General features: G+C 44.7%; 1 protein-coding gene across 1 annotated transcript in view; it reads right to left on the bottom strand.

Moving 5' to 3' along the window:
• Window positions 1-25095, bottom strand: part of SLC22A17 (solute carrier family 22 member 17) — a 73786-nt gene extending 48691 nt beyond the window's left edge. Inside the window, exons 1-7 of the mRNA XM_069238190.1 lie at window positions 24872-25095; window positions 19774-20305; window positions 14421-14524; window positions 12972-13126; window positions 11515-11680; window positions 10432-10577; window positions 7169-7274 (exon numbers count right to left, since the gene is read on the bottom strand). Of these exons, the coding sequence (XP_069094291.1) occupies window positions 7169-7274; window positions 10432-10577; window positions 11515-11680; window positions 12972-13126; window positions 14421-14524; window positions 19774-20229 (1133 nt within the window). The 5' untranslated portion in view covers window positions 20230-20305; window positions 24872-25095. The remainder of the gene's footprint in view (window positions 1-7168; window positions 7275-10431; window positions 10578-11514; window positions 11681-12971; window positions 13127-14420; window positions 14525-19773; window positions 20306-24871) is intronic.
• Between the last annotated feature and the right edge of the window lie 332 nt (window positions 25096-25427).

The following is a 25427-nucleotide window of genomic DNA, read 5'->3' as shown; positions in this document are numbered from 1 at the left end:
AAGAGAGGCACAAAGGACCTTGTCAGAATGTCCGACAGAGCCTCAGAGTGCAGATTTGTTGAAACAATCATGTGGATATGGTGTATTCTGAGGAGGGATGAGGGAGTCAGTCTGAGTTACTGGTAATAAATGAAATAAATGTTTGTTTTGATATTCTGCTTCCAGGGAGCTTATTGTTATCCAAATACCTTCTCTTCCACCTAGAATGACACAGGTCTTCCACTACAATTCTGTGGTTTACAATGGAATTCGCCAGTGTAGTTAAGTGGTCCCAGGCAAACTCTCCCCTGCTACTACATCACTCTCTCTTGTTTGCTTGCCTTCTTCTCACTACCTCCCTTACCCCCTGTTTTTCTGAGTACTTTGATCTGCTATTTGCCTCGTTTTCACTGCTCTCTTTCTCTGTTTTTGAGTGCTTCCTTCTACATTCTAGTGCGTCCTCCCTTTTCCTAGGGAACCTCAACTTCCACCTCAACGACCCCAGCGATGCCCACTTAATTGACCTCCAGGAAAGCTTGAGCAACATCGGCCTCAAGTAGCTCATCACCGACCCTACCCACATCGCAGGACAAATGCTTGACGCCATCCTCACTTCCAGTGATAGAGTCAGGTACAACTACACAACATCACTCACCTGGTTCGAACACCACAGCGTACACTTCACCATCTCCGGACCCACATACCCCAGCACTGTGCCCCCACTACACTCTCCGCTCCCACCTCCCATAATCTACACACGACCCAGAACAAGCAGCAAGGAGCTTTTCCCAGGGGATCACAGAATACAGTGATGCCATCGCCCCCACCAAGACAGCCAAGAACAAAGCAAAAGAGAAAGCTAGTTCACCAAGGAACTGCACTCCTCCAAATAAAACTGCAGACAACTTGAAAGGAAGTGGTGCATCATCAAAAAAAATAAAAAAGGAGACTGCACCCCCTTCAACCAGTACCACTGCCTCCTGAATGAGACCAAGAAGAATACACTAACAGATCGCATCAAACCCAGCACAAACCACAGCTAAGAAATTTTCACCATCGTGAAGGAGTTCACCAATCCCACAGCCACCGAGAACAACATTACTTCCTCCCAGGAACAGTTTGACAACCATGTGGACTTCTTCCTTGACAAGATCTTGGCTATCTATGAAAACTTCGGCTGCCAGCCTTCTGCCGCAAACAGCACAACCAGCTCAAATGCACAAACATGAAGTTTGAACACCTTTTCACCCTCTGGGAACTCCTCACCACGCAAGACACTATCTCCATCCAGGCCTCAAAAAAACATAAAAATGTTACTAGACCTGCGGGTCTAGTAGCTTGACCTAACTGTAATGTACTTGACCCGGAAAGGGGTCTCAAATTGTGTGATCCTAGGCAAATATTGCATTTCACAGTCACCTTTTTCTTCATTCTCACATATGAGTGCACTTTCAAATATGTGAGTTCAGCATTTCTGCTGTATAAAAAAAAATCCTCTTGTTTGATTAAATACACTAAACGTTTGCTCCATGTATAATAAATCTAGCCCACATATAAGGTACACAAGATCCATGCATGACTTGCCTCTTAGGTTACTAATTGCTTTGCCATCAGTGCAGGTCTGTTTCTCAGTTTTTTAAACACTCATTTTTAATAAATGTATTACTAAAGCATGATGTGGTAGTGCACTGTCATTTACAGACCGTAATTTTTCAAGAAATGTCCAAAAACCTTCCTACTAACTTGCAGCTTTACTGAAAAAACTATATAGTGTATTAGCAATAATCTGTGAAAACTGGGTTACAAAAAACATTTATCATTTACACATCACCAAATAGTGTTCTGACTTTTTTTTCATCCTATTAAAATATTTTTTTCATCACACAAAAGTACAAAAAATGGTCTTTCACAGCTACTGAAATATATTTTGAAATGTTTGTCAAGTTGAGTTAGTTATATAAATGTTGTGTGTTAGGAAAAACCTGATACCAAAAGCCTTTCATTTCACATAGGTTAGGCAGTTCACCTTACAAAATCCTGGAACTCTGCAGTCACAAGGAAAAGTAGTTGCATTGCAGGAAGACAAACTGGCTTTTTACCTCTGTCTCTAAACACAGAGCAAATGTGACAAGAATAAGATTTAAAGGCATCTTAATTGCCAATTCAGTTTCTGAATGAACAGTACACCTGCTCTTTGCCACTCGCCAGAAGGGTCGAGTGGAATCTGAAAATAGCTCGACCTCATAAAATAAAACTCGCCATAGCGAGTGGTCGAGTAGATTTTTCGAGACCTGCCATCATGAACTCTGAACACACGGGGAGCACCAACGGACCCTTTCCCCACCACATCTTCAACCTCGGAAGCAAGACAATTGGTGACGAGCTCAAGAACGTCCTGAATACCTTCATCACTGCAGTCTCCTTCCTAGAGGTCTGGAAACACGCTGAAGTGAGGCCCCTCCTGAAAAAAACATCAGTCGGCCCAGCCGAATTGAAGAACTACCGGCACATCTCTCTTCCCCACTATACAGCAAAAGTCCTTGAGAAAGTAATCAACCAGCAACTCACCCAACACCTAAAAGACCACAACCTCCTAGACCCCTCCCGATCTGGATGTCGAGCTAACCACACCACTGAGACAGCCCTGATTGCAGCCAAAAAGGACATCAGAGCCCTCCTGTACCATGAGGGAAAAGCAGCCCTCATCGTCCTGGACCTCTCTGCCGCATTAGACACCATCTCTCACCACATCCTGATCAACAGACTCCACCACATTGGGATTCAAAGGAACATCCTCAAATGGATTGCCTCGAACCTCGCTAGCAGCACCCAAAGGATCAGTCTCCCACTGTTTGCCTCAGAGCCCACGAAAATTATCTGTGAAGTCCCCCAAGGATCGTCTCGCAGTCCAACCCTCTTCAACACCTACAGGACCCCCCCTGGCTGTCACCGTCACACAGGCTAAACATCATTTCCTACGCCACACAGCTCATGCTCTCACTGTCTGAAGATCCATCTTCTACAAAATCTAACTTCCACAGATTCATGATGAATGTAGTGGAATGGATAAAGGACAGCTGTCTCAAACGCAACACTGAAAAAATGTAAGTCCTCATCTTTGGGAACAACATCTCGACATGGACTGACACATGGTGGCCTGCATGGCTGGGCACCCCACCCCAACAGACTACGCCAGCAACCACTGCATCCTCCTGGATGGCAAACTATCCATGAAGAAACAAGTCAACGAGTTCTCATCAGCCTGCTTCCACACCCTTTGCATGCTCCGCAAGATCTTCAGGTGACTCCCAGCTGACACCAAAAGGACCATCACGCAGGCCCTTATTACCAGAACACTGGACTATGGAAACACTCTCTGCATAGGAATTACAGCACAACTCCTGAAGAGACTCCAGACAATACAGAACTCAGCAGCAAGACTCTTACTCGACCTCCCCAGAAGAACCCACATCACACCCATCTAAAAAAACTACATTTGCTCCCGACCCAGAAGAGATGCCAGCTCAAGATACTGACCCATGCCTGCAAGGCCCTGTGCAATGAAGAACCAGCATACATCAACAAACGCCTCACCTTCCAGCAACCGTCCCAGACACCTCCAATCAGCTTCCCTCTCCCTCGTAGACACCCCGTGGATCCGTCAAGCCTCTTCTGGCACCTGGCAGCGAAGGCTTGGAACAACCTCCCCCTGCACCTCAGGACCGCACCATCACTCCAGCAATTCAGAAGAGTACTAAAGACCTAAATGTTCAAATGATCATTTCTCCACGCAGCAGCATTCAACTCCAGCACCTCCAGACTCTCACGGGTGACTTGCTGCGCTCTATAAATGTTTGATTAATTGAGTAGATTGCGGCGTGATTAGTGCACCAATAAATGCCTTTTAATAGACTGTGCTTAGTAATACCATGAATAAGCCACTGAGTAAGGGGGAATCGGTCATTCCTGGTGCTAAGGTTTTTTCACCACAGGAACAGGAGCCTGGACTTCCTCCTTGAGGCCTTTACATACGAATGATACTTCTCAGCCCAAGGCCATAGCGCACAAGCCATTAGTGAGCAAAGTGTGTCCGAGCGCATTAGTAGTAGACGTATAGGTTTGGTGATTCGAATCCACCCAGCTCATATGACAGCGTAAGCGTGTCCTAGATGATTCTGGGTTGTTTGCCCACGCAGACTAAGGTGGTCAAGTGTGATTTAAGAGTTTTAAAGAGGTTTTGTGTTGGTACGATGGGGATGTTTGTGAAGACATAAAGGAACTTGGGTAGAATTACCGTTTTCATTATTGCCACCCTGTCGGCCAGCAACAAAGGCAAGCATACCCATCTTGTGACTTGTTCCTCTAGCTTCGAGGTAGCAGCTCCATAGTGGTTCATGAAGCTTATGAAACCAGTGGTGGAAGCATTGTGTTCAAAAGGCTTTCGCCGGATCATTTACTTTGACAATCTTATCATTATGGCCCAGGATCCACGTACAGTGAGAATGCATCTTTCGTGGGCAACCTAACTACTTCAGGAGTTGGGATTTGTGATAAACTCTCAAAAAAAGTATGTTGGTCCCATTCCAATCCATTGAATTTTTAGGGTTTCAGGTGGACTCACTCCAGGCCCAATTGTGTCTTTCTGGTCACAAAATGAAGTCGATCTAGAAGGAGTGGAGGTTGGAATTGTCCAGACCGACTGTGTCCTTGAGACTGTTGGCCAGGATTGTGGGTCTATTAGCCTTGTCAAGCCAAGCAATATTCCTGGGTCTTCTGCATTACAGGGCTTTACAACGTCTCAAACATCAACATTTTAGCAGAAGTTTATACTATGCCAATCAGATCCTCCTATCAACTGATGCAAACAGAATTAACGTGGTGGCTCGAGCACATGGAAGCATGAAATGACAGAGCCACCTTTTAATGTTTGCTGGAGATAACAATCAACTCTGATGCCAGCAGATGGGGTAAGGGTGCTTGCTGCTGCAAGATATCTCCTGGGGGCAGACGTTTTGCAATGGAGTTGGTTAGTGTATTCGTTTGCTATCAGGACACTGTCACCTCAGAAAGTGAGTTGCTGTATTTTACTGGCGAGGGGCAACATCTAAGCTGTCTGCTATATCACCATGTAGGGCAGCACAAGTTTGCGGATACTTGCAGACACACCGAAGGACTTCTGGCATTACTGTCTACCACACTACCTTTTATGATAGGAGAGTATCTTCCAGGCCAACAGAACACTGTGGCAGACTGGAATTCCAGGCATTTTAGGGATAACAGAAATTGGTGGCTCCATGTTCTGATTTTTCTTCATCGCATTTGTGAGGTCTCTTCTATGTGGATCTATTTGCATCCCAACTGAACAGGTAATTAGATATGTTCTTCAGCTGAAGTCCAGACCCAGCAGCCCTTTACAACAGATGTGTTTCCTCAGGATTGGAAGAGGAAGCTGTTTTATGCCTTCCCTCCGTTCATAATAATCTGAAGAGTTGCAACTCAAGTACTAGAACAGGAGGAAGAATTGGTTATAGTTACTCAGATTTAGAAGACTCAGTCACAGTTTCTACTCTTTCTACAACTCTCCTGCAACCTGTCATTTCAAATTCAAAAGTTTCCTAAGCAGTTGTTGGACCCAGAGGGCCTTACCCATCCACTGATACAAGCAGATCCGCACAAGCTTATGGCATGGAGAATTTAGGGAGACATAGGCAAATGCTTAGACTTTTGCAGCATCTTTTTTCGCCATACAAGTGGCATGGTCTGCGAGAACACACAAATAACAGTCTTCTGCTGGGGGTAATTACGTTGGTGTGACACACAGTGTGTGGTTCCCCTGGCAGCAGATTTCAACAGGTTAGTGACATTGTGTCTGAAATTTCCCACAGCGGTTTGGCATACAAGTCAATTACTAACTTTCATACTGCTATTTTGTCAGGGCATCTTCAGGTAGATGGTAATACCTAACCTAATCTATGTCTGGTCTCTTCCACCACAGAGAAAGGCCTTTAGTGGAGATTCAAGTGAAGGTAGGTAACATATCATTCCCCTTGAGGGGATCTCTACTGATAATCATAAGACCTGAAGAGAACAGCAAGTCCATGCCAAACATCATGTGGTGGATAGTAAAAAAAATAGCAAAGAGGTTCCCAACTTTTTGACTTTTGTGGACCCCATTATTGAAACCCGGGGACCCCCACAGAATCATTATTGGAATCCGGGGACCTCTCCACTGAGTCATTACTGAATGCTGGGGACCTAATTTGTTAATATTATTTAATTTTCTAAGCAGTTGTGGACCCCCTGAGGAGGCACCATAGGTGGGAACACAACAAATACACACAAAGCGATTTTTCAATGAGATTGACCTACCTGGCATCCACCCTGAAATACAAATTAATCACCAGCTGACTACCTTACAGATCTCTGCTATGTAAATGGCCATCAACAAGAAAGTAAGAAACATTTTAGAAACACTTTACCCCTAATAGTTTCTATGTTTTTGGCTCTTGCTTTTACCGGAATGTCTTGGATGCCCTAACTTACCACCCTATATCTGAACCTAAGTGCTCTCAGGCTATCTAGTGGTGGCTGTTAGCCCATCAACAGAAGGCTAAATAAATAAACCAATTTGGAAGGAGGGGCAGTAATGGATAAACGCTGTATGAATGAGGAGGGGTTATTTATTCAATGAAAAGCAATCAACTGTCTTTGGTTTCACCAATCATGTTCTGCAACTCACCAGTGCCTTGGAGTGTACTCAAGTCTTTCTCTCTTTTTTCTTTTACACAATTCCCCTCAAAAACCTTTGTAAAATGTATTCTGTTGACAAGTTTAAATGTTTGTAACATTTGCCTATTACTGAGTGATTTGTATCTGTAAAATCATCCAAGAAAGATGTGCAGGGAGTGATGGCTGTGCAGAATTCTTGCAAAGCCATAGCACATTTGCATTCTATCAGCTCATAGTGGGAGGAAATCAGCAGAACTCTCTGAGCTTACAGTTAAATTGTCTGTCAACAAGTCATCAGCTACAACAAACATTGAGCTCATCAACCCCTATCGAGGATTCACTCATCCTTAGCTTTTGTAGGGAGGCTTTCACTCCTCGTTTTAAGTTGGACACCACTTCCCCTTTCTCATCAAAGTGGGACCCCTACTGAACACCCTCTCACCAGGTTCAGGGCACTTACGTGGTAAATCCTAGAATGACCAGGTTCTTCCAGATGTTTCCGCAGTTCAGTAGCGTGGTGATGGATGGCTGACTGTTGATGTGAGGCTGCAGGGAACTCTCCATCTCTGTAAAGAGAAACAACAAATCAATTTCAAGCCCATTACCTGCGTTAGTGCTTTTGGGCTATTACTGCTATGAAGCCGCTAGGCATTTACTCTTTTAGCACAGTCTTCATATTCTCTGTTAATATTAGTCATAGCCGGAAAACTGTATTTACTCTCCATATTTCTAAGCCAATAGTGCCATTCAGAGATGGATTTCTTAATGTCTTTTGTATTTAGCTGTATTGCTCTTCACTCTTATGGCCCGATTACAAATCAGGCAGAAGAAAATTAATGCATTCTTGCATGCATTAATGTCACTCCACCTGATTATAAATTGTTAGGTTTTGCGCATCTGGATTTCCCAAATGTGGATGAACCTGACCAAATTTTTTTCGACCAGATCACATGAAATTTTGGCTGCAGCAGCAAAGTCTCACGCTGCTTTATTTTTTCTGTAGAGACTGGTAGAGAGTGTGTTCATCACTGTGTGATGATTAGATATAAGAAGAGGAGAAGTAGTGTATCAGTGGCTATATAGTGGGTGTTCTACATACCAGCAATATTGTGGAGAAGGGATTATGTGAAAATACTGTGTAGGAGTACCTGAATATGTCTATCTTCAGCATCAGGTGGGTGGTGGGAAGAGCTGACCCCTGGAGGTTGGACTGGAGGTGTGCAGTGGTAGACTGTTTGGTTCCTACTACCCAGACCCATGGGTGAGCATTCTTGGGCCTACGTTACTTCCAGACCTTTGTGGCTATGGGACTAGCTGACTGCGACAACACTCACCTCTAAATAGAAAAACAGAGAATGCTTTTTTGATGATTTGCAAGCACATGCAGCAATGCACCCCTACTGAAGACACCGTCAACCCTTCTTTGTATAGACTGGTGTTTCTGGCAAAGGAGTTGAGGCATTTCGGACCCAGTATGATAAGAAGAGGAAGGGGCATCCATTGTCCTTTATCTGCCACAGACTACTCCCTTGGGAGCAGAACTGAGCTGTTACTAAGAATAAATGGTTAGCTACTTTGTGAGCCCTTTGAGCGTTCAGACCATACTTCTTTGGGTGAAAGTTTGTGGTCTGAAAATTCAGCATTTCGCTGATGGCAATGAAAGGTAAAAACCTAAGCTTGCTCTTGTGATTAATTTCCCTCCAGGTGCTGGGCTTCACTGTGGCGCATGAGTTATGATTATCACTAGAAAATGCACACATTCTGGGTGTTCAAGCGTCTCCAGCTGGGGAGTAGTTTCAAGTCGCTCTGATTTGAGCGGGTTGTCTGTTGGAAAAGGAATTTCCCTAGCTCTTGAGAGCATGCTCTCCTTTCTTCTGTCACTTTCTTTTTGTAATCGTTTTGTTTTTTAAAATTTTCCCTGGTGAGTCCGACAATCATGTGCACTCAGTGCCGGGCCTCCCTGTAATATGAACAGAGACACCAGAGGAGCTCTTTGAGGGCAAAGTAGGCACCCAAAGTCTGCCCACTTTTGGAGAGTGATAATATCCTCTGTCACCAGGCTTTGTGGTACTGTTGGAGGCAGCCCTACTTTAAAGAACGGGCAAGTCATTTGCCTGGTTTCCTTTATAAAACGTTCCGCCACTCTTCAATACCTTGGACGTTTATTTACATATGGTTGGGATTTGTGTGCACGTGAAAAGGTTTCCCCATGACTGCAGCAGAAAACTGCTCCTAATTGTACAACTGTGGAGATACTTATTTGAACCTCCAATCCCCGTCACCAGTACAGTCCTTGCTGAAGTTGCTGCCGTGTCCTGAGTCTATGATCCCAGACACCCAAACTGTCTTAAACCTCCAACCGCAAAAGGCAGTTTCAGAAATAAAGTAAATTGTGCGGGGAAACTGGTGAAGGAGCACCAGTCTTCAGTTGCAGTCCTCTACTAAAGCCTCCTCAGGTTTTGGGCCCACTGGAGGGCATCCCTGGCATCTTGCTTTGAGTGCTGCGTTTCTCACGCCCCCTGCCACCCCTACTTAATAATCACAGGTTGTTTGCCAGGCTTTGGGTGGGAACACTGTTGCATGTGTGGGTGAGGTCTGCTGTGCAAACGTTACCCACTGTAAAGGTTTTGTTCTGCGCATTTCCATCATATTCGTGTCAACTTTGAACTGCTGATAGCAATCGCAACAAGTTTACACACAATTACAAACTACCTTTGAAGTGTATCAATATGACTGGCGAGCTGGCTCGTGGTGGTATATGTTGTATTCGGTGCATCACTGAGATCGCGCACTTTGTCATTAACAGCCAGTATCTTGCTTGCAACCCCACTTTAAGGAGTTCCAACTGAATTCAGCAACAACCATTGCATCATACAATTTGCACACTGAGAATTGGGATTGCTTTCCAATAAAGGGCATTGGCCATAGGCTTCACAGTAATATAGCGCTTATAAGCAATAGTAGTTCGTGGAATCCAACCTCCGGAGAGAAAAAAGTAACACAGCTCTGATTTTCTTCGTTCATTATTCTTTTATTTATAACTCTAGTTCTATGTATATAACATCTGTTTTCTCAGTATAAGGTTAACACTGATGGGATACTCAGTTATTAACGTTACTTATGTTTTTCTGAGTTGTAGCTAACCCTCACCACCTCCTTGAGTAAGCCCTGGGGAGCTCAGGTTTGTTACCCTGAGAGGGCCAAATGCTTATCAGGAGTACTTGGTAGTCCAGTTTAGGGTCCACCTGACTAGGTCTCACATAGCTCCCCAGCTTTGTTGCATTGGTGACTGAGAAGTATAGAGAGATGGATGTTAAAGCAGTCAACCACAGCATCCCCTTCACAAACACTTCAAAGAGCATGGGCACAGCCCTGCAAAGCTAGGCTTTAGAAAACTGAGATCAGACCACTGGAGTGGGACACTTTAAAACTAAACCCGGGACACACGGGGTAAAAACAGCTCAGAAACGAGGATGGACACCATAGAACTGAGGCACAATCACTGGGAATGGAAGACCACGGTCAAGTAGGTTGGATTTATTTGAACCTGGCCCATCTCATTGGGCAGCAACACCTCAGAATCGACCAAGGCCAAGATAGAGATAAAGTAACAGGGATAAGAGGATTAGCCTTTGGTTTCCGGCTTTCCACATCACCAGCAGGAGAAGCTCCACTCTTTCCCTTTGATATTTGAGGAAGGGCGAGGGACACCTTGATCCTTACCCAAGAATACATCCTCAGCATCAGGCCTCATGCCCTCAAACCCCCGTCCATTCCGCTCCACCAACACTTTCAGCACAGCCTTGGCTTCAGGGATCTTCTGGCAAGCCAGCAGCCAGCGGGGAGACTCCAAGAAGAGATGAGGGAATCTATGAAAAAGGTGGAGAAGAAAAAAAAGAGGTGTGATGGAATGGAGAGAGGGAAAAGGAGAGAGAACAAAACAGTCATGTTAAACGATAATGTGCAGCTAAGGTAGAACACATCCAGTAATGGGTAGAACAGAGGGGTTCACTCAGGAATGTGCAGATAGAGAGGATAAGTATTATCCAACCTCTAGCGAGAAAGAAGGGCAGGCTCGTTTATAAGTGAATGAGAGGGCCTCTTTAAATCCTGGGAGGATTGAGGCTGGCGGAGGAGGGAGAGAAGCTAATCCACACATTGGTAAGAGGGCAAAGAATCATTCATTGATGGACAGGAAAAGATATCATCTAATAATGGTTGAGGGAGAGAGACATTGAGTAATTTGAGGGCGAGAGGAAGCACCCCAGGCATTACAGATGGGTTAATCCCAGGTAGGACAGAGAAGCGCAGCCAGTTACAGGAGAAAAGACCAAGAGAGGCGTATTCAGTCATGAATGTTTCATCCCCTCACCAGCTTGCTCAGTGATTGGCAATGAATAAAAAGATGGTGATTCAAGTCCTGAGCTAAAAGGCTTACCCAGTCTTTATAGGGTAAAGGGGCCCGCCCAGTCAAGGAGAGTGAATAGCTCATGCAGACACTGGAAGAGTAGGAGGTTCGCTCACCAACAGTAACAGTCGAGAGAGAGAGGCACATCAAGACATCAAAGGGGATACAGGTTCCTGCAGCCATACATTTAGACAGGGGATTTGCCAGTATTATATCTGAAGGGTGTCCTAATCCAGACATGGAGGGTCAGAGAGTCTGAATAGTGTTGGATTAGTGAAATTAGCTCATCCAGAGGAGCTCATCAGACAATGAGGGGAATAGGTGCTCACCCAGTCACAGGAAAGACTCACAGTGCCATGGCTGGTTCACCCAGACATTAAAATGGAAGATAGTCTTACCCATACAGCAGAAAGACTGCCAACGGAGCAGTGATCGCAGACTGCAGGACCCTCCAATCCTTGCACCCTACAGCCAGTCCAAGCAACAGGAACTGCCCAGCAATCATGACCAAAGCGGCCCCCACTGTAACAGTGAGACGTTGGCTTGGGCGGCAGAGCTCCAGCCCTAAGAACAAAGAGGAAACAGCTGTGTTGAATGGGTTGAAGAAATCAAAGGGTTGAAGGAGTTGTAGGAAACAAACTAGGGAGAGTTAAGAAAAGAAAAACAAACTCACACAAGAAACTTCTCTGAGGTGTGTTACTAATCATGAAATATGTGCCAAGAAGTGTATCCTGACCTTTACTAGGACTCTCATCAAAGAGTCCTAATAAAAGCCAGAAAGTAAACCCTACAATGGCCATGAACTGGTGTGGAGGTATTGCTCAAGCCTGCATTAAGCACCAGGCAAAGCTCCTCCAAATGGATAGACGTTTTAGCCTCTTTTAGAGACGTCACAGAAAAATACTCTTTAGAATGTAATGTCTCTAATAGGTATTTATTACCAGAAAACACTCATTGCATAGTGTATGGACCGGCAGAGTCTAACATGAGATCTATTATCTGGCAGAAACTTGAAAGTAATAAAGGGCAGAACTTGTATGTATGTATATATATATATATATACACATATATATATACATACACACATATACATATACACAAGCGACTTTAAATGTCTGTAACTGTTCCTGAAACCAAGAAATGTTCTTTGTAAGAAACATTTTGGTGCATGAAATGTTGCCTTTAAAGGTCATCAAAAGCGAAGCAATTCTATGAAAGATATTAAAAGCAAAAACTACCTCTTTGATTGAGGCTACCAGCTGGGAAATAACCTTCCTACCGGTAAGGGATGAACATGATGTTTTTTTGTTTTTTTTCCTTTTTAAGATTTATTTTAAGTGCAGAGTAGGAAGACTTTCCTGCAGAGGCAATACCTTCCATGTGATATAAGGTTACAGTCCTTACTGAAATGGAGATTTGGCTGAAATGTAGGCAACAAACCTTTTCAAATAGTTGTAATGTATCTAGAAAGTTGAGGGAAAACCAGGTAGTGAAGGATAATCCAAATGAGGAAGTGTAGGTCTGAGGGCAGTTCCAGTCCCACAAATAAGTGTAGGAGCAGAGAGTGGATGGAGTGTGAGAATGAAGAGCATCATAGAAAGGGATTAGGCAGGTTGGAACATAAGGCCCTGCACAGAAGGTCCATTTGTGTGGGTCAGAGTCATGCAAGTAAAACAAAATAATTTGTCTGAGAAGGATACCATGGAGCAAAAACTTCCCTCAGTTACTAATATTGAGCAGAAATTTCATCTAGATTGAGGTCAGAAATGTGGGTGCTTTTCCCCTCCATAGAGATGTCCATAACTTGAATGCCTCCAGCCTACAAATAGTAAGGTACTTGTTGGCCCCAACTTACGGATGACGTAGAGGGAGAGGTAGACTCCGGCCAGCATGGTGCCAAGGAAGAACCTTGTCAGGATGAACATTGCAGGCGACGTAGCTACTGCACACAGTGTCCCGCACAACACCGCCAGCAAAAGGGAAAGAAAGAAGGTTTGACGCCTCCCAAACCTGGACAGTGTGAGGAGGAGGGAGAAAGGAAGAAATGCAAGGAAAACAGAGTATGAGGTATGGTAGAGTTCATCATTCTCATATCCAGGCACCGTGGCATTCAAGACATGGTCCCTAATACAAACATGACCATATTGGAGCAATATCCGCTCTGCATCTTAGAGATCAAAGCCAAGATGGTTTCCCAAGAAACAGTCAGTGGTTATCTCTACCACAATACACAGGACCCTGTCTGATACTTCTGCAAGCAAGGAGTGTAAGTGGAACTTATGTAGGGGCAGCCAAAACATGAGCAAGGAAAGGAGCTTCACTAGAACCAAAACAGATGAATTTGCAATACAAAGCAACCGGCGTCATGGATTCAAGAGACCCTTTACTGTTGTCAGAGACAATTTTGAGAGTCAAGAGCAGAATCTATCCCACCAATTTACCTGAGGAACTAAGCCATAGTTAAAAACATATTCCAGAGTGCTTTATCTAAATTAATCAATAATAGAAGTGTGTTATAGTGATGTTATTGTTATAATTGCCATGCTTATAACAAATGAGGCAAAGGGGAAGAGACAAAGGGAGGGCCGCCAGTTTAATTCCTTACTTCCTAAGTCATGAGAAACGATGCATTCCAGCCAAAGCAACATCCAGAACATGGCATTGTGGGTAACTAAAAAACTTGATCACTTTCTGATCACTTTAAAGACTAAAGCCTTTACGGAAACTACTGCTATCTTTTGGAGGGTGTGCTGTTTTATGCAGGGCCTGTGAAGAGCCAAAAAGTACAGTCTACTGTTAATACCTCTGTAAGTGAAGTGATCAATTGCTTATAGTAACCTCAGTCAGGCATGTGGTGAGAACAGGGAAGATAAAATAGTAGGACAAGATTTTTGCAAAAATGAAATTGTCTGTCTAAGCTGTCTGACTGCAACCTTCTAGCAGTCTGGATAGGGCACCACATTTAGCCTTCTAGTACTAGCACACCCGTTGTGCACTGGAGGGACTGACATAGCCAATACCCACGACTCGAGAGGATCCCAAAATAAAGCCTAGGGTCATATTTTCATTCTGATGGATATCTAGAGGATTCAGATCCGGGCTCCACGTTACCTCAGTGCCAATCTCCATTTTTACCTCTCTGCACTTCCTAGACCACATTCCTGTTCATGAGTGAAGCGAGCACCAACCTGAGTGTTCCTCTTCTAGAGCAATGAGCAGCATGAATGTTATAACTATACAGCAGGCACACACTCGCATTGTTCCTCAGCATCTCTTATCCAACAGCAGCCTCTCTCTCTCTTACCTGTCAGCAGAGAATCCCAAGATGAGGAATCCAGTCAGAAACCCCATGATAAAGCACACCTCCTCAAGAGGCACCTCCCAGTACTGGCTGCATACCAGATTCCACTGTTGCAAAAACACATAAGGGTGTTAACCTGTGTTAGTGTCACATGTCAACATTTCACTAACTCCACACTAGCAGGCAGTCACATTGCAATGTACAGTCAAAATATTACAACACAATAAGACTTGTGGTTAGTTAATGGATGAGGGGACAGTTGTCTGTATTGTGTCAGACACATTAATTTAAAGGCCTGTAGTCTTCACCCACTCTCGGGTAGCATGCTCCATCATCAGGTTCTTCGTTATACCAATTACAAGGGTTATACAAAGCTTAAGGGAGGGGACTCCATGAGGTGTTCAGAGGGCTGTAAAAGGTCAAAACCATCATAAGTAGAACGTAGTATAAACACAGCGTTCTGTTTATTCTGAGTGGTTATCATTAATGACTAGTAGTATGCAACCTATGGCATAAAGTAAAGATGGACTAAAAATATTTAAATTGCTGAGTGCTCTGCAATGTAATAATTGCAGAAAGACAGCATAGCTGCAGGCTGGTCTGGTCACAAATGTGACAACAAAGGCCAGAGAGGGTCTGTTATGGTCTCTAAACTGATGGCGGTGGAGGATCTACCTTCTGTTTTTCATGCCGCCAGGCCGCAGTGCTCTCTGCGAGTCAGAAGAGACACTTGCCTCAAGCCTAGTCAGCCATTAAGAAGGGAGAGTGTGCGGCCCGCGAGGTAGCAGTGGCGTCCTTCATGTTGCGCTGCAGACGGGGTTGAAGGGATATGTAGTCCGATTGCAGTTTGATGCCATGATGTTCACATAAACCTTGGTGAGGGACACTTTTAATCATAGGCTGTAGACCTTGTGATACCTCCTAACAGAGTAGCAAGAGGGTTTGTTACAGCATGTATTGCAAAAAATACAGATATGATCCTATTACCAACAGAACTCGCACATTTATCCAGATGCATGCCAATGTAAGTCAAGGGCGAAGATGCTAAAAAACAGAGGAGGTTGTGTTTTATGATGTAAATAGGGATATTAATGCAATGTCGTTGTTGAGGCTCAGAGTGTGTGAAGGGGGCCTCAAAACCCAGCTCCGTTCTTTCATTCAAGAAAAGGGAATGGCTGGAATCACATGGACGAACGGAGGTCTGGGGTTTTTGATGGCCATCCATCTAATGTCATTTTCATCATGACCTAATTGTAAGAAATGTGTTGTCATTTTGGTTCTGGAGTGTCTACATCATGATATTGCTCCTGTGTTCTGTTATCCAGGTATTGATCTTTCTAATAGTCATCCTTACATATCCTACACTGCAGAGGCAGGAGATCAGATGAATAACACAGGGTCCGAAAATACATTGTTCGGCTACTTAAAACCATAAGAGTACCATAAAACATTATAAATACATTTAAATACACCGTTATATATTTAACATACGGTTAAAACCATAAAAAGGCATTCACCAAGTTAATAAAAAAACTTAAACATCCAAATAAAAGATACATCACATACATTCGGACATTTTTGCATAAGAGTATCATATTAACCCTACACCTTTTTTCCTAATTCTAAGTGCACCTGCCAAGAAGCTTCGCACTCCAAAACCTACCCCTGAGTTTGACCGCATTTACAAATATATTAGGTGCGAATTGTTTCCCTTTAACAGTGGAACTATAAAACGATGACTTGGGCTACAATAATGACCACAGAACAGAATAAAATGCAAATTATCCTGTTTAGAAAAATTGTCACATAAACACGGGCCCATCTTCTCCTTTCTATAATGCTCATTAGATGTCGCCAAAAGACGATGCGCGAGGTAGAACATAAACCTTGTTAATAAGAACCAATGTTGCGAGTTGGAGACCATCACTAAATAGGGCTTTACAGAGGTGCTGGTTTGTAATAACATGTAGGACTGCACTGGGGGGTTTGACACTTTCTCTCGCCTTTATCTCTGTTAATTTATAATTCAATAAAAGTTTCTTAATGCCTTTTAAGCCTTCTTAACGATCAATCTTGAATTATCGAAAAGCTCTGGATGCCGGGGGATGCATACTATATCCTAATATAACTGAGCCACGGGATGTGTGCTGCACCCTCTAGGTACCAACAGTCTTCAATCACAGCCTTATTGAGCTCTAAGTCAGGGTTCGCCCATATCCTAATTCATCTCATTACATGGGCCAAGGCCACGAGATCGGAAATGTAACCCAGGCCAATTCATGTCCTTCACATAACATGTATGAAGGGACTCCATGAGGAACTACTAATAGTCAGCGCAAAAAGTTACTTCCTCTGTCTGTAGTTCTCTCATATCCTTGTATCCTCGGACATCACACCCACAACACCACTGGGATACATTTGGCTTGATACACCTTGGCCAGGGCCTGTAGTGGCTGTGCCCCCAGGATCTTTGCAAAATCAAAAATTGCCCCCACCGCTTTAGATAAAGTGCTGGCATTAACCCTGCTTTGTTCTTTTAAGAAAAGGGAATGACTGGAATCACATGTATGAATGGAGGTCTGAGATTTTTGATGGCCATCCATCTAATGTCATTTTCATTATGACCTAATTGTAAGAAATGTATTGTTATTTTGATTCAGGAGTGTCTACATCTGATCTTGCTCCTGGGCTCTGTAATCCTGGTCTTTCTAGTAGTCATCTCTATATATCAATAACCGCAGAGGCAGGAGATCAGATGAATAACACACTCACTGTTGCAGTTAATGAGCTTACAAACTTCTAAATAGGTGGTGTAACTTAAATCAAGATTAGTGTTTTGTTCTGTAAACATACAAACTCCACAATTGCCACATTGATGATGCCCCGATATTTTTGGCAGGTTCCACAGAGTTGTTTGGAAGTTAAAAGAAGTCTGCCTTGATCTGGTGTGGATTAAAAAGTCCTTCAAGTTGTTACTATGGTTGAACACAAAAAGTCAGCTATCTAGGGTCATCCGTCCTCTGTTGAGGATGTGCCCGTTTTTATGGATATCGTTCTTGATATCATTAGAGAACCCTTGGAAAATATTGACACAGACTAGTCTCTCTGAGGCAGGTGTATTATGGGCCTCATGAAGTGCGAGTGTATCGTAGTTGCAGATTCTTTTCATAGGTCACTCAACCAGTTTTCGGGGATATGATCTCAGTACTAGTTGTTCACTCAGTAGATTAGCACGTGTCTTAAATGTATGTACATTGGAACACTTTCTTCTGAGTCTGAGGAACTGTCTTAACGGAAGGTTGTCTTTGAGGGCTATAGGATGGCTACGTAAGGAGTAAGAGAATGCATGTTTAGGTTATGTGGGTAGCATGATCACACCTTTTCCTTTGCAACACGTGCGGCAACACGTCGTATTAAGAGGCATCACTGAGTCTGCACAATATAACTAAAAACTGTCCCTCGCGAGGCTTATGTGAACATTCCGGCATCAATCATGCAGTGGGTGAATGAAGTTCTTGCTGCTGTGTGGGTGGCACAGGCTCCCGTATTAATGGCTGACCCAGCCTATGGCAAGTGCCTCAGAAGGCACCGCAGCCTGGTGGCCTGGAAGATACAGGGTAGGCCCACCGCCTCCTTGTATCTATACATCATAATGGTCGCTCGCGGGCCTTCATTGTTGCCCCTGGCACGCCAGACCGGCAGGTGACGTCGTCGGCTTTTTGCACTTCTAACATTGCCAAGCACTCAGTAATTCAAACGTTGTGAGTCCGCCATTACTTCCTACTATAGGCTGCAAGTGCCATATCACCAGTCATTATTGGTGGCCGCTCAGAAGGAACAAAATGTTGCTGTTTATACTACGTTCTGAATATGATGGTTTTGACTTTTCATACACGTATCTTGCCTAACCCCTCCCCGGGGCCCCGTTTAGATTAATTCATGCCGGGTTTGCTAAGCAGAGTTGGGGCGTGATCCCAACTGGAAGTGTGGAAGCCACTCACCAACTTTCTCTGGGGGGCGGTGGGGTGTTTAGGAGGGAGAGGTAGCGAGAATATGGTGTCCACTTGTCACTTTTACTCTGTGGTACTCCTATGGCTCCGGTACCCACAACTGAAGAATCGCACCTTTTATCCTCTATCTCGGGTTTATTTTGTGTCATGTAAACTACCTGTTTCCTATCTTCGAATAAATCCAGGTTCAGAACGGCAGTGCAATCCAGCACGTAATTAGCCCTCACTAGTTGTAGAATTGTCATTTTACTTACCTTCTTTTGATTATTCATATTAGTAAAGAGGTGTTTTGGTCCTGATGAATTGACCCACGCCTCATTTTTGAGGGTACCATTTAGGCAGAAACATGATGATCTTATGAATTGGGTCTAGTTATACCCTATATATTTTATCTATCTGCCCAATGGGACCAGGTATAAAACATTTCCAGGTCCACCAGCAAGTGATTTTAACTGTTTTTCAGCCTCTACAGACATCTTTATTTTTGCAATTCGCCTTATGGAGGTCTCCCTCCTTTCCTTTGAACACCCCATGAGTTCCTTCCCTTGGCGTCTGTAGCCTATACCAGCACCACGCTTGGCGTTGGTGTAAAAAGGAGCCCTATGATGACGCATGCCACCGCAGGGGGGTGAGAACTGTAGTCCTTTGAATTAAAGGCTGACGCATTACAGACAGACTATCCTCTCCTCCATTAATTGAGCAGCATATGTAAATGGGTAGTACTGGTTAGATTAGGAGGTCATATTCTGTGATCTTTCAGCCTTCCTTATTCCACGTATTTGTTTTTCCTAGTCAAAATAACACATTCTAGTGTGAAGTTAGTTACCCATCCAACATAACACTGGTCAATCTGGTATAATGTCTAAACCCCAAGTCACCCTCAAAACGGAGTGTTAAGCCTTCCGGATTTCACCTGTAGAACAGTGCACCCCACTGTCATGCATACGAACGGGCCCCAAAAATACCTCTACATCCCCAATTGGAAGTACAAGAACAGTCCAATTTTAACATCCCCAATTGTACAGCACTTCAGTCCAAATCTAGCATCCCCCTGGTCAAACTGCAACATACCTAAACCTCGCTCCGCTCAATAAACTGCAACACCCCAGTCCGCTCCTGGCATCCTCGGCATAATGTATGACTATCCAGTAACTGTAACCTCCTGTAAACCAATCCCAACTGCCCCCTGACTAACCCTAGCAGCCCCAGTCAAATTAAAGACATATTCAATCACTGACCCTCCACAACGCCCAAAGCCAGGCATTCCTATAGGACCTGCTAAACCACCTTCACCCTCCTATCTAGTCCCAACACACCACTACAATAGCTCTCATTTAATTGGTCACCTGGGTCACCATGTTGTTTGCCAGTGCTGGTTGGCTGCTGTACACCCATCCTTTGTCACAAGGCCCCTCTTGCCTCTGAGAACTGCTATTGTAGAAATAGCGGCTGCACTGGCTGTGTGTTAAGTCCCCCTCACCATCGCGACTGAATGGAATGGTGGCGTTGAGCAGCTCTTCACCCGTGGCATTGCGCAGCGCCAAAGGAAGGTCACTCAGGTCCACATGACACTGGTGATCAGGAGTCAAAGTGATGAAGATATCAGAGAAGATTCCAAATGCCACTAGGAGGTTAGGCAGCCAGCTAAGAATCAGCTGAAGGCGCTGGTGCTGGCCAAAGCCCTCCAATCTCGCCATGGTGACCTCAAAGGATGGTGGTTCAAGAGCAGGCTCCAGTGTGCTATGTCCTGAGTAATCCCTTGGCAGAGAGGGGGCCTCTGGCTCTGTCACTGACCCATCCATCTCTGGAAAATTTGGTTCCACGGGGTCCAAAGAAAAATCAGAAGCTGATGGTACGGGAGAGACGCTGAGGTGCTCCCTGCAAGAAACAAGAATACAACTTTGGTAAGCATTAAAAGTCGCATTAGAAGAGAGACAGTGCGGAAGAAAGGTTGGGAAGCAACAAGCAGAGTGAAGTCATGTGATCTGTAGGGTCTGGAGTATTAATAGTAAATGAGTTGATCGCTGGATGTGGGAAAAGGATACAGGAGACTCAAAGTGACAAATGTACAATGGGGCAACTGGACATTTTTACTTGTCAGAGAGAGATAGTAAGATAAACGGAGGAAGAGAGACAGAAAGAATATGAGAGAGAAGATTGCGAGGATCTGTGTGAATGTGTATGGCCTTTTGGGTAGCTAGCAGGGTGACACCAAATCATGCTGACCTTTGTATTTTATACATTTTTGAGCCATAATTAAGTGTGAGCTAAAATGACCTGAGGATCTGGTGGACAAGACATTGCGTCCAAACATTTCTATTCTCTGTGTGCATAAAGTAATTAAAAAATGCACTATCTGCAATACTAACTAATCCTGGCAGACACAGATCTCGTTCCCAAATAAAGTAACGCAGAACAAACTATCTCATGGAACTTTTATAGAGGAGCTGAAGGAAGCAGCTGTGGACAGATTATTGGAAATCAGCTGGAGGCTCTGACAGATCTCCTCAAGGCTATTCTTGTCCCAATTGTACTGCAAGTAGAAATACTAACAACCAGAAACCTGGCCCAAAAAAATGCTACCAATAGGCAGAGACCATACAACATTAATTACGTTAATAGATCCGTAACTGTGTTGCTTCACGCCTAGATGGATGGCTACATTTGTACAATACTGCTATGGAGTAGAACCATCTCTGGAGTAGAATGTATCTAGTCTAGACCATCCTGAGGAAGGTAAAGGCTTCCAGAAAATAAGAAATGTATTTAGGAGGGCTCAGAATTGCATGCAAATAAATGGTTATTTATCAGTGCTTTTAAATGTTGAACATTTACAAAGCAAAATAAGGCTCATGTAAATGGGGTCTGGATGACACAGACACACTAGAGCTGGCACATACCGGACGCTAACAGATCAGAGCTGAAGTTATTGGCTGCCGGACAGTTGTTGAAAATGTACAAGTTAATTGTGAAAATGAATTATAGCCATATCTAGAAGTCTTGAGATGTACACTCAGCTTTGTTTCTCATTGGTAGCAGAGCAAGAATAGATCAATCATCGTCCTTATCAAGATGAAATGCTCACATCAGGACTTTTATACAAGGCCATGTCGTCTTGGCACTTGATGACGCACTTTCACAGAGCATAAAACACTCTGCACTTTCCACATTTCCATGTCAATTATTATATTCAATTGAATAAACATATTAACAAGTATGACACATTGGAAGGACTGTGAATACATTAAATGTATGAACCCTCTGCTGAATAAATAAGTTCACACATATACATATCTTCATTATTAAATGTATCACTGTGTCAACATTATCTGTATCGGACATTAACTGTGTATATAATGATCTGACAAAACTTACCCTGAGGACACATAGGCACAGATTTATATCTGGCAGAGTAAATTACTCTTTGGTTTGGTTCAGATCCATACTGGAAGAGGTGGACAAGCACTGCTTACTGCAGGCTTCAATAGAGTTAACACCCTTTGACTAACAATTAAGCACAATGAACACTCATGTGGAGGGCGAAGAGCCGGACAATTACAAATCAGATGAATAATGTCTCCACTCTTGAACCCATAGGCTGCAACATTTACAGCAGAAACAGAAGTTGGCTAGGCCCTTCCAAATATTTATAAAGGCAACGCATTCCATTGAAAATACAAATATTTGTGGTGGAGAAACCTTGCTGGAAGTACTGAAGTCAGGTAATACTGCAGAGGTGCTTGGTATTTTCCACGGGCGAGGCAAAGGATGAGTGCACTGACGATCTGGTGACCAGGAACCTTTTTTTTGTCGAAGGAACCAAGCTTGCTGTCAGGGTTTTGGCCTTTGTGAAGGAATAGAGGCAGAAACCAATGACCAGTCAGTACAACCATAGACCTAAATGAGCAGAGATCGTATTAGGTAAAGTCCAGATATCTCGTCCAGGATGTGCCCATGGTTGTGTGTAAAATCCAGCATACATTGGATGAAGCTTAATGGCTCCACTGTGTCACTGACATTCAAAGTTAGTGGAATGGTAAGGACGTGCAATCTGTCCTATACCCGTGCAAAGTTTTGGCCCCTGCGGAATGGGTGATTTGATGACAAACACAAGAGCACTGTTATGATTGCAAAGAATGGATCTGAAGGCAAAACTTCCAGTGGATGTTTACTGTTAGGTACAAGATAAGAGACCGAGGACTTGACAATTTTAATAGAGAATATCAAAAACAAAATATTGATAAGACAGAATATCATTGCCACAGTATTGAGGGACAAAATGCTGAAAAGTAATTGCACAGAAGGAGGTAAGGATTTACTATTCTTAACTACACACCTTAAAGGTACACATATATATTACCAAGGTATGTATATGTGGAACTAAATATAGAAACTTACTTTTCAAAATGTAATGATCTACTTCCCCGTCAATATTTGGGATTCAGGGGGTCATTCTGACCCTGGCGGTCTTGGACCGCCAGGGCGCAGAATGACGGAAGCACCGCCAACAGGCTGGCGGTGCTTCAAAGCCCATTCTGACGCCGCGGTCGGAAAAACGGGGCCGGCGGTTTTCCGCCGTTTCTGCCCCGGCTGGACGAATCCGCCCGGGCAGCGCTGCAAGCAGCGCTGCCCTGGGGATTCTGACCCCCTTACCGCCAGCCTGTTTCTGGCGGTTTTCACCGCCAGGAAGAGGCTGGCGGTAAGGGGTGTCCTGGGGCCCCTGCACTGCACATGCCACTGGCATGGGCAGTGCAGGGGTCCCCTAACAGGGCCCCGGCCCGCTTTTCACTGTCTGCTTAGCAGACAGTGAAAAGCGCGACGGGTGCAACTGCACCCGTCGCACGGCCGCAACACCGCCGGCTCCATTCGGAGCCGGCTTCTGTGTTGCGGCCTCATTCCTGCTGGGCCGGTGGGTGCTAACTTGGTTAGCGCCCGCCAGCCCAGCGTGAATGTTGGAATGCCGGCAGCGGTCTTTTGGCCGCATGGCGGCCGATTGGCGGTTCCCGCCAAAGTTGGAATGACCGCCTCAGTCTTCCCAGCCTACACCAGACTTGACACCATGTACCAAGAAAGAGAGTATCAAGGCCAGACACACCACACCCTCGACTCTACAATTCTTCTGGAATCAGGGAGGTGTGGGGTGTGCCCCAAGGAAATAGTCAGGGAAAGTAGTCAATGCTTCATACAGGAATATGAAAGATTCCTATACACCCGGTGACTACTGAGTTTCGCAATGTGTTAAGCCTCTTACAGGGATAAAATGCCACCCCTCAATAGGGCTGCCACGTAAGGATTGAGATACTGGTCACTTATGGAGGTTACGCTTACTGAAGAGCTTGGGAATTCGGATCTGTTTCAGCAAACAAGGTGCACATATGGGTAATTGGGATGGTAGGGGTGATGCCCATGCACCAGTGGCACGAACAGTCCTTTCCTTGTTTAACACAACTTCTGAACTCACAGGACCGGTGCTTAACTCAGAACATATGGTGAGGCCAAGAAGGAAACAGAAACCAAAAGCCACTCAATAGAAGAATTCACAGGAACTGACAGAAAACAGCACCTCTAAAGGTGGAAGGATCAGAGACCTAGACAATGTTAGAAAACAGAACTAAAAGAACGGAGGGGTGGCACAGAACCAAAAGGCAGAGGAGGCATTAACTGGAGGCAATGGCACGGCCCAGGAACAGAATCCACAGGCATCACAGAAATTTCATAAAATTGCAACCTATTTAAGAACGAGGTACAGAGAAGCCCTAACTAATTGTGAAAGCATTAAGTTTGAATGCACAAGTAGGGGAGCACAGAATCGAGGCCCCACTACCAAAGTGTTTGAACTCACAAAGAAGTTGGTTGCCACAGAGCCCACTAAAAAGGATATAAAAAGGAAATTACCCATGATGGGGGAAAAGAAACTAGAATCCAGGTCCACTTAACCCCACAAATACGATGAATGTTCCTCCAGCCCACAAGGGGGGAGGCCATAACTCAGGGGGTACAACAAAACCTTAACTCACTGGAGGTGCACAGAAATGATGCACACGCTTGAAGGAGAATTTACCTTTACTAAAGCTCTAAAAAGTTGGGACGTAAGCGAGATAATGAGGGTCCGGAACAGTTCCGAAATCATTGGGATATAGGCACAGAAACTAGAACCCATTAGAGACAGAAACCAAAGCTGAGATGGCGTGACGTAAACCACAACATCAGCAGTACAAGTCACCTCCCTTCAAGGTGTTCTGCCTTGTCATCATTAGTAATTATTAATGTATACATAACAAGCAGTGCAGGTCACCTACTTGGGAGGGAATCCTAATTTTTCGGTACTCATTTCAGGGTCTAGTACCCGCCACCACAAAGTGCTCAGCACACAATACCCACGTCTGCGTGCTGACAACGCGGTGCGCGCGCCTAGCGACTACTCTCCCACAGGTACTCACTCACCTGGCCGATTTCTCAGTCCCCGGGTGCGACGCCCGGTGCCCCCATCCAACCGCCGGCCCTGGGCCTGCCCTGTCCGGCCTCGGTGATGGACGGGGATCTCGCGGCTGAGGCTCCGGGAGTCTCCTGCGCCCTGTGCTACCTGCAGCGGGGCGACCGGCAGTACCAGGCTGACAGGTGACAGTGCGGCACGACAAGGCCTGCAGCACAGCAGTGGTAGGCAGAGAGAAGGAGGAGGAAAGAGCCGCTGGAGGGAGGAGAGAGGCGAGAAGGAGGAGCGAGGGAGGAGAAAGGGGTAGGGACAGGAAAACGGACGTAAAGGAGGGAGGCCGGGAAGAGGGGAGAAATAACAAGTAGGCGATGGATGGCAAAGAAGGCAGAAGTGGAAAACAAGGATGTGCGGGAGGAGAAAATGCGGGTAGAGGTAGAAACAGAGAAGCTATAGGAGCAATGGATGAATAAGGCGAGTAAACGTGAAAGTGAGAGTTTTGAATGGGAAGGGCAAAGATCAAGACAACAAGATAAGTGAACTGGGGGCAGGGCCCTAAAGGAGGAGCCA

Source organism: Pleurodeles waltl, chromosome 6, assembly GCF_031143425.1.
Source record: "Pleurodeles waltl isolate 20211129_DDA chromosome 6, aPleWal1.hap1.20221129, whole genome shotgun sequence".
Classification (NCBI taxonomy): domain Eukaryota; kingdom Metazoa; phylum Chordata; class Amphibia; order Caudata; family Salamandridae; genus Pleurodeles; species Pleurodeles waltl.
Note: the sequence above shows the minus strand (reverse complement) of the source record. Positions and strands in the feature narration are given on the sequence as shown.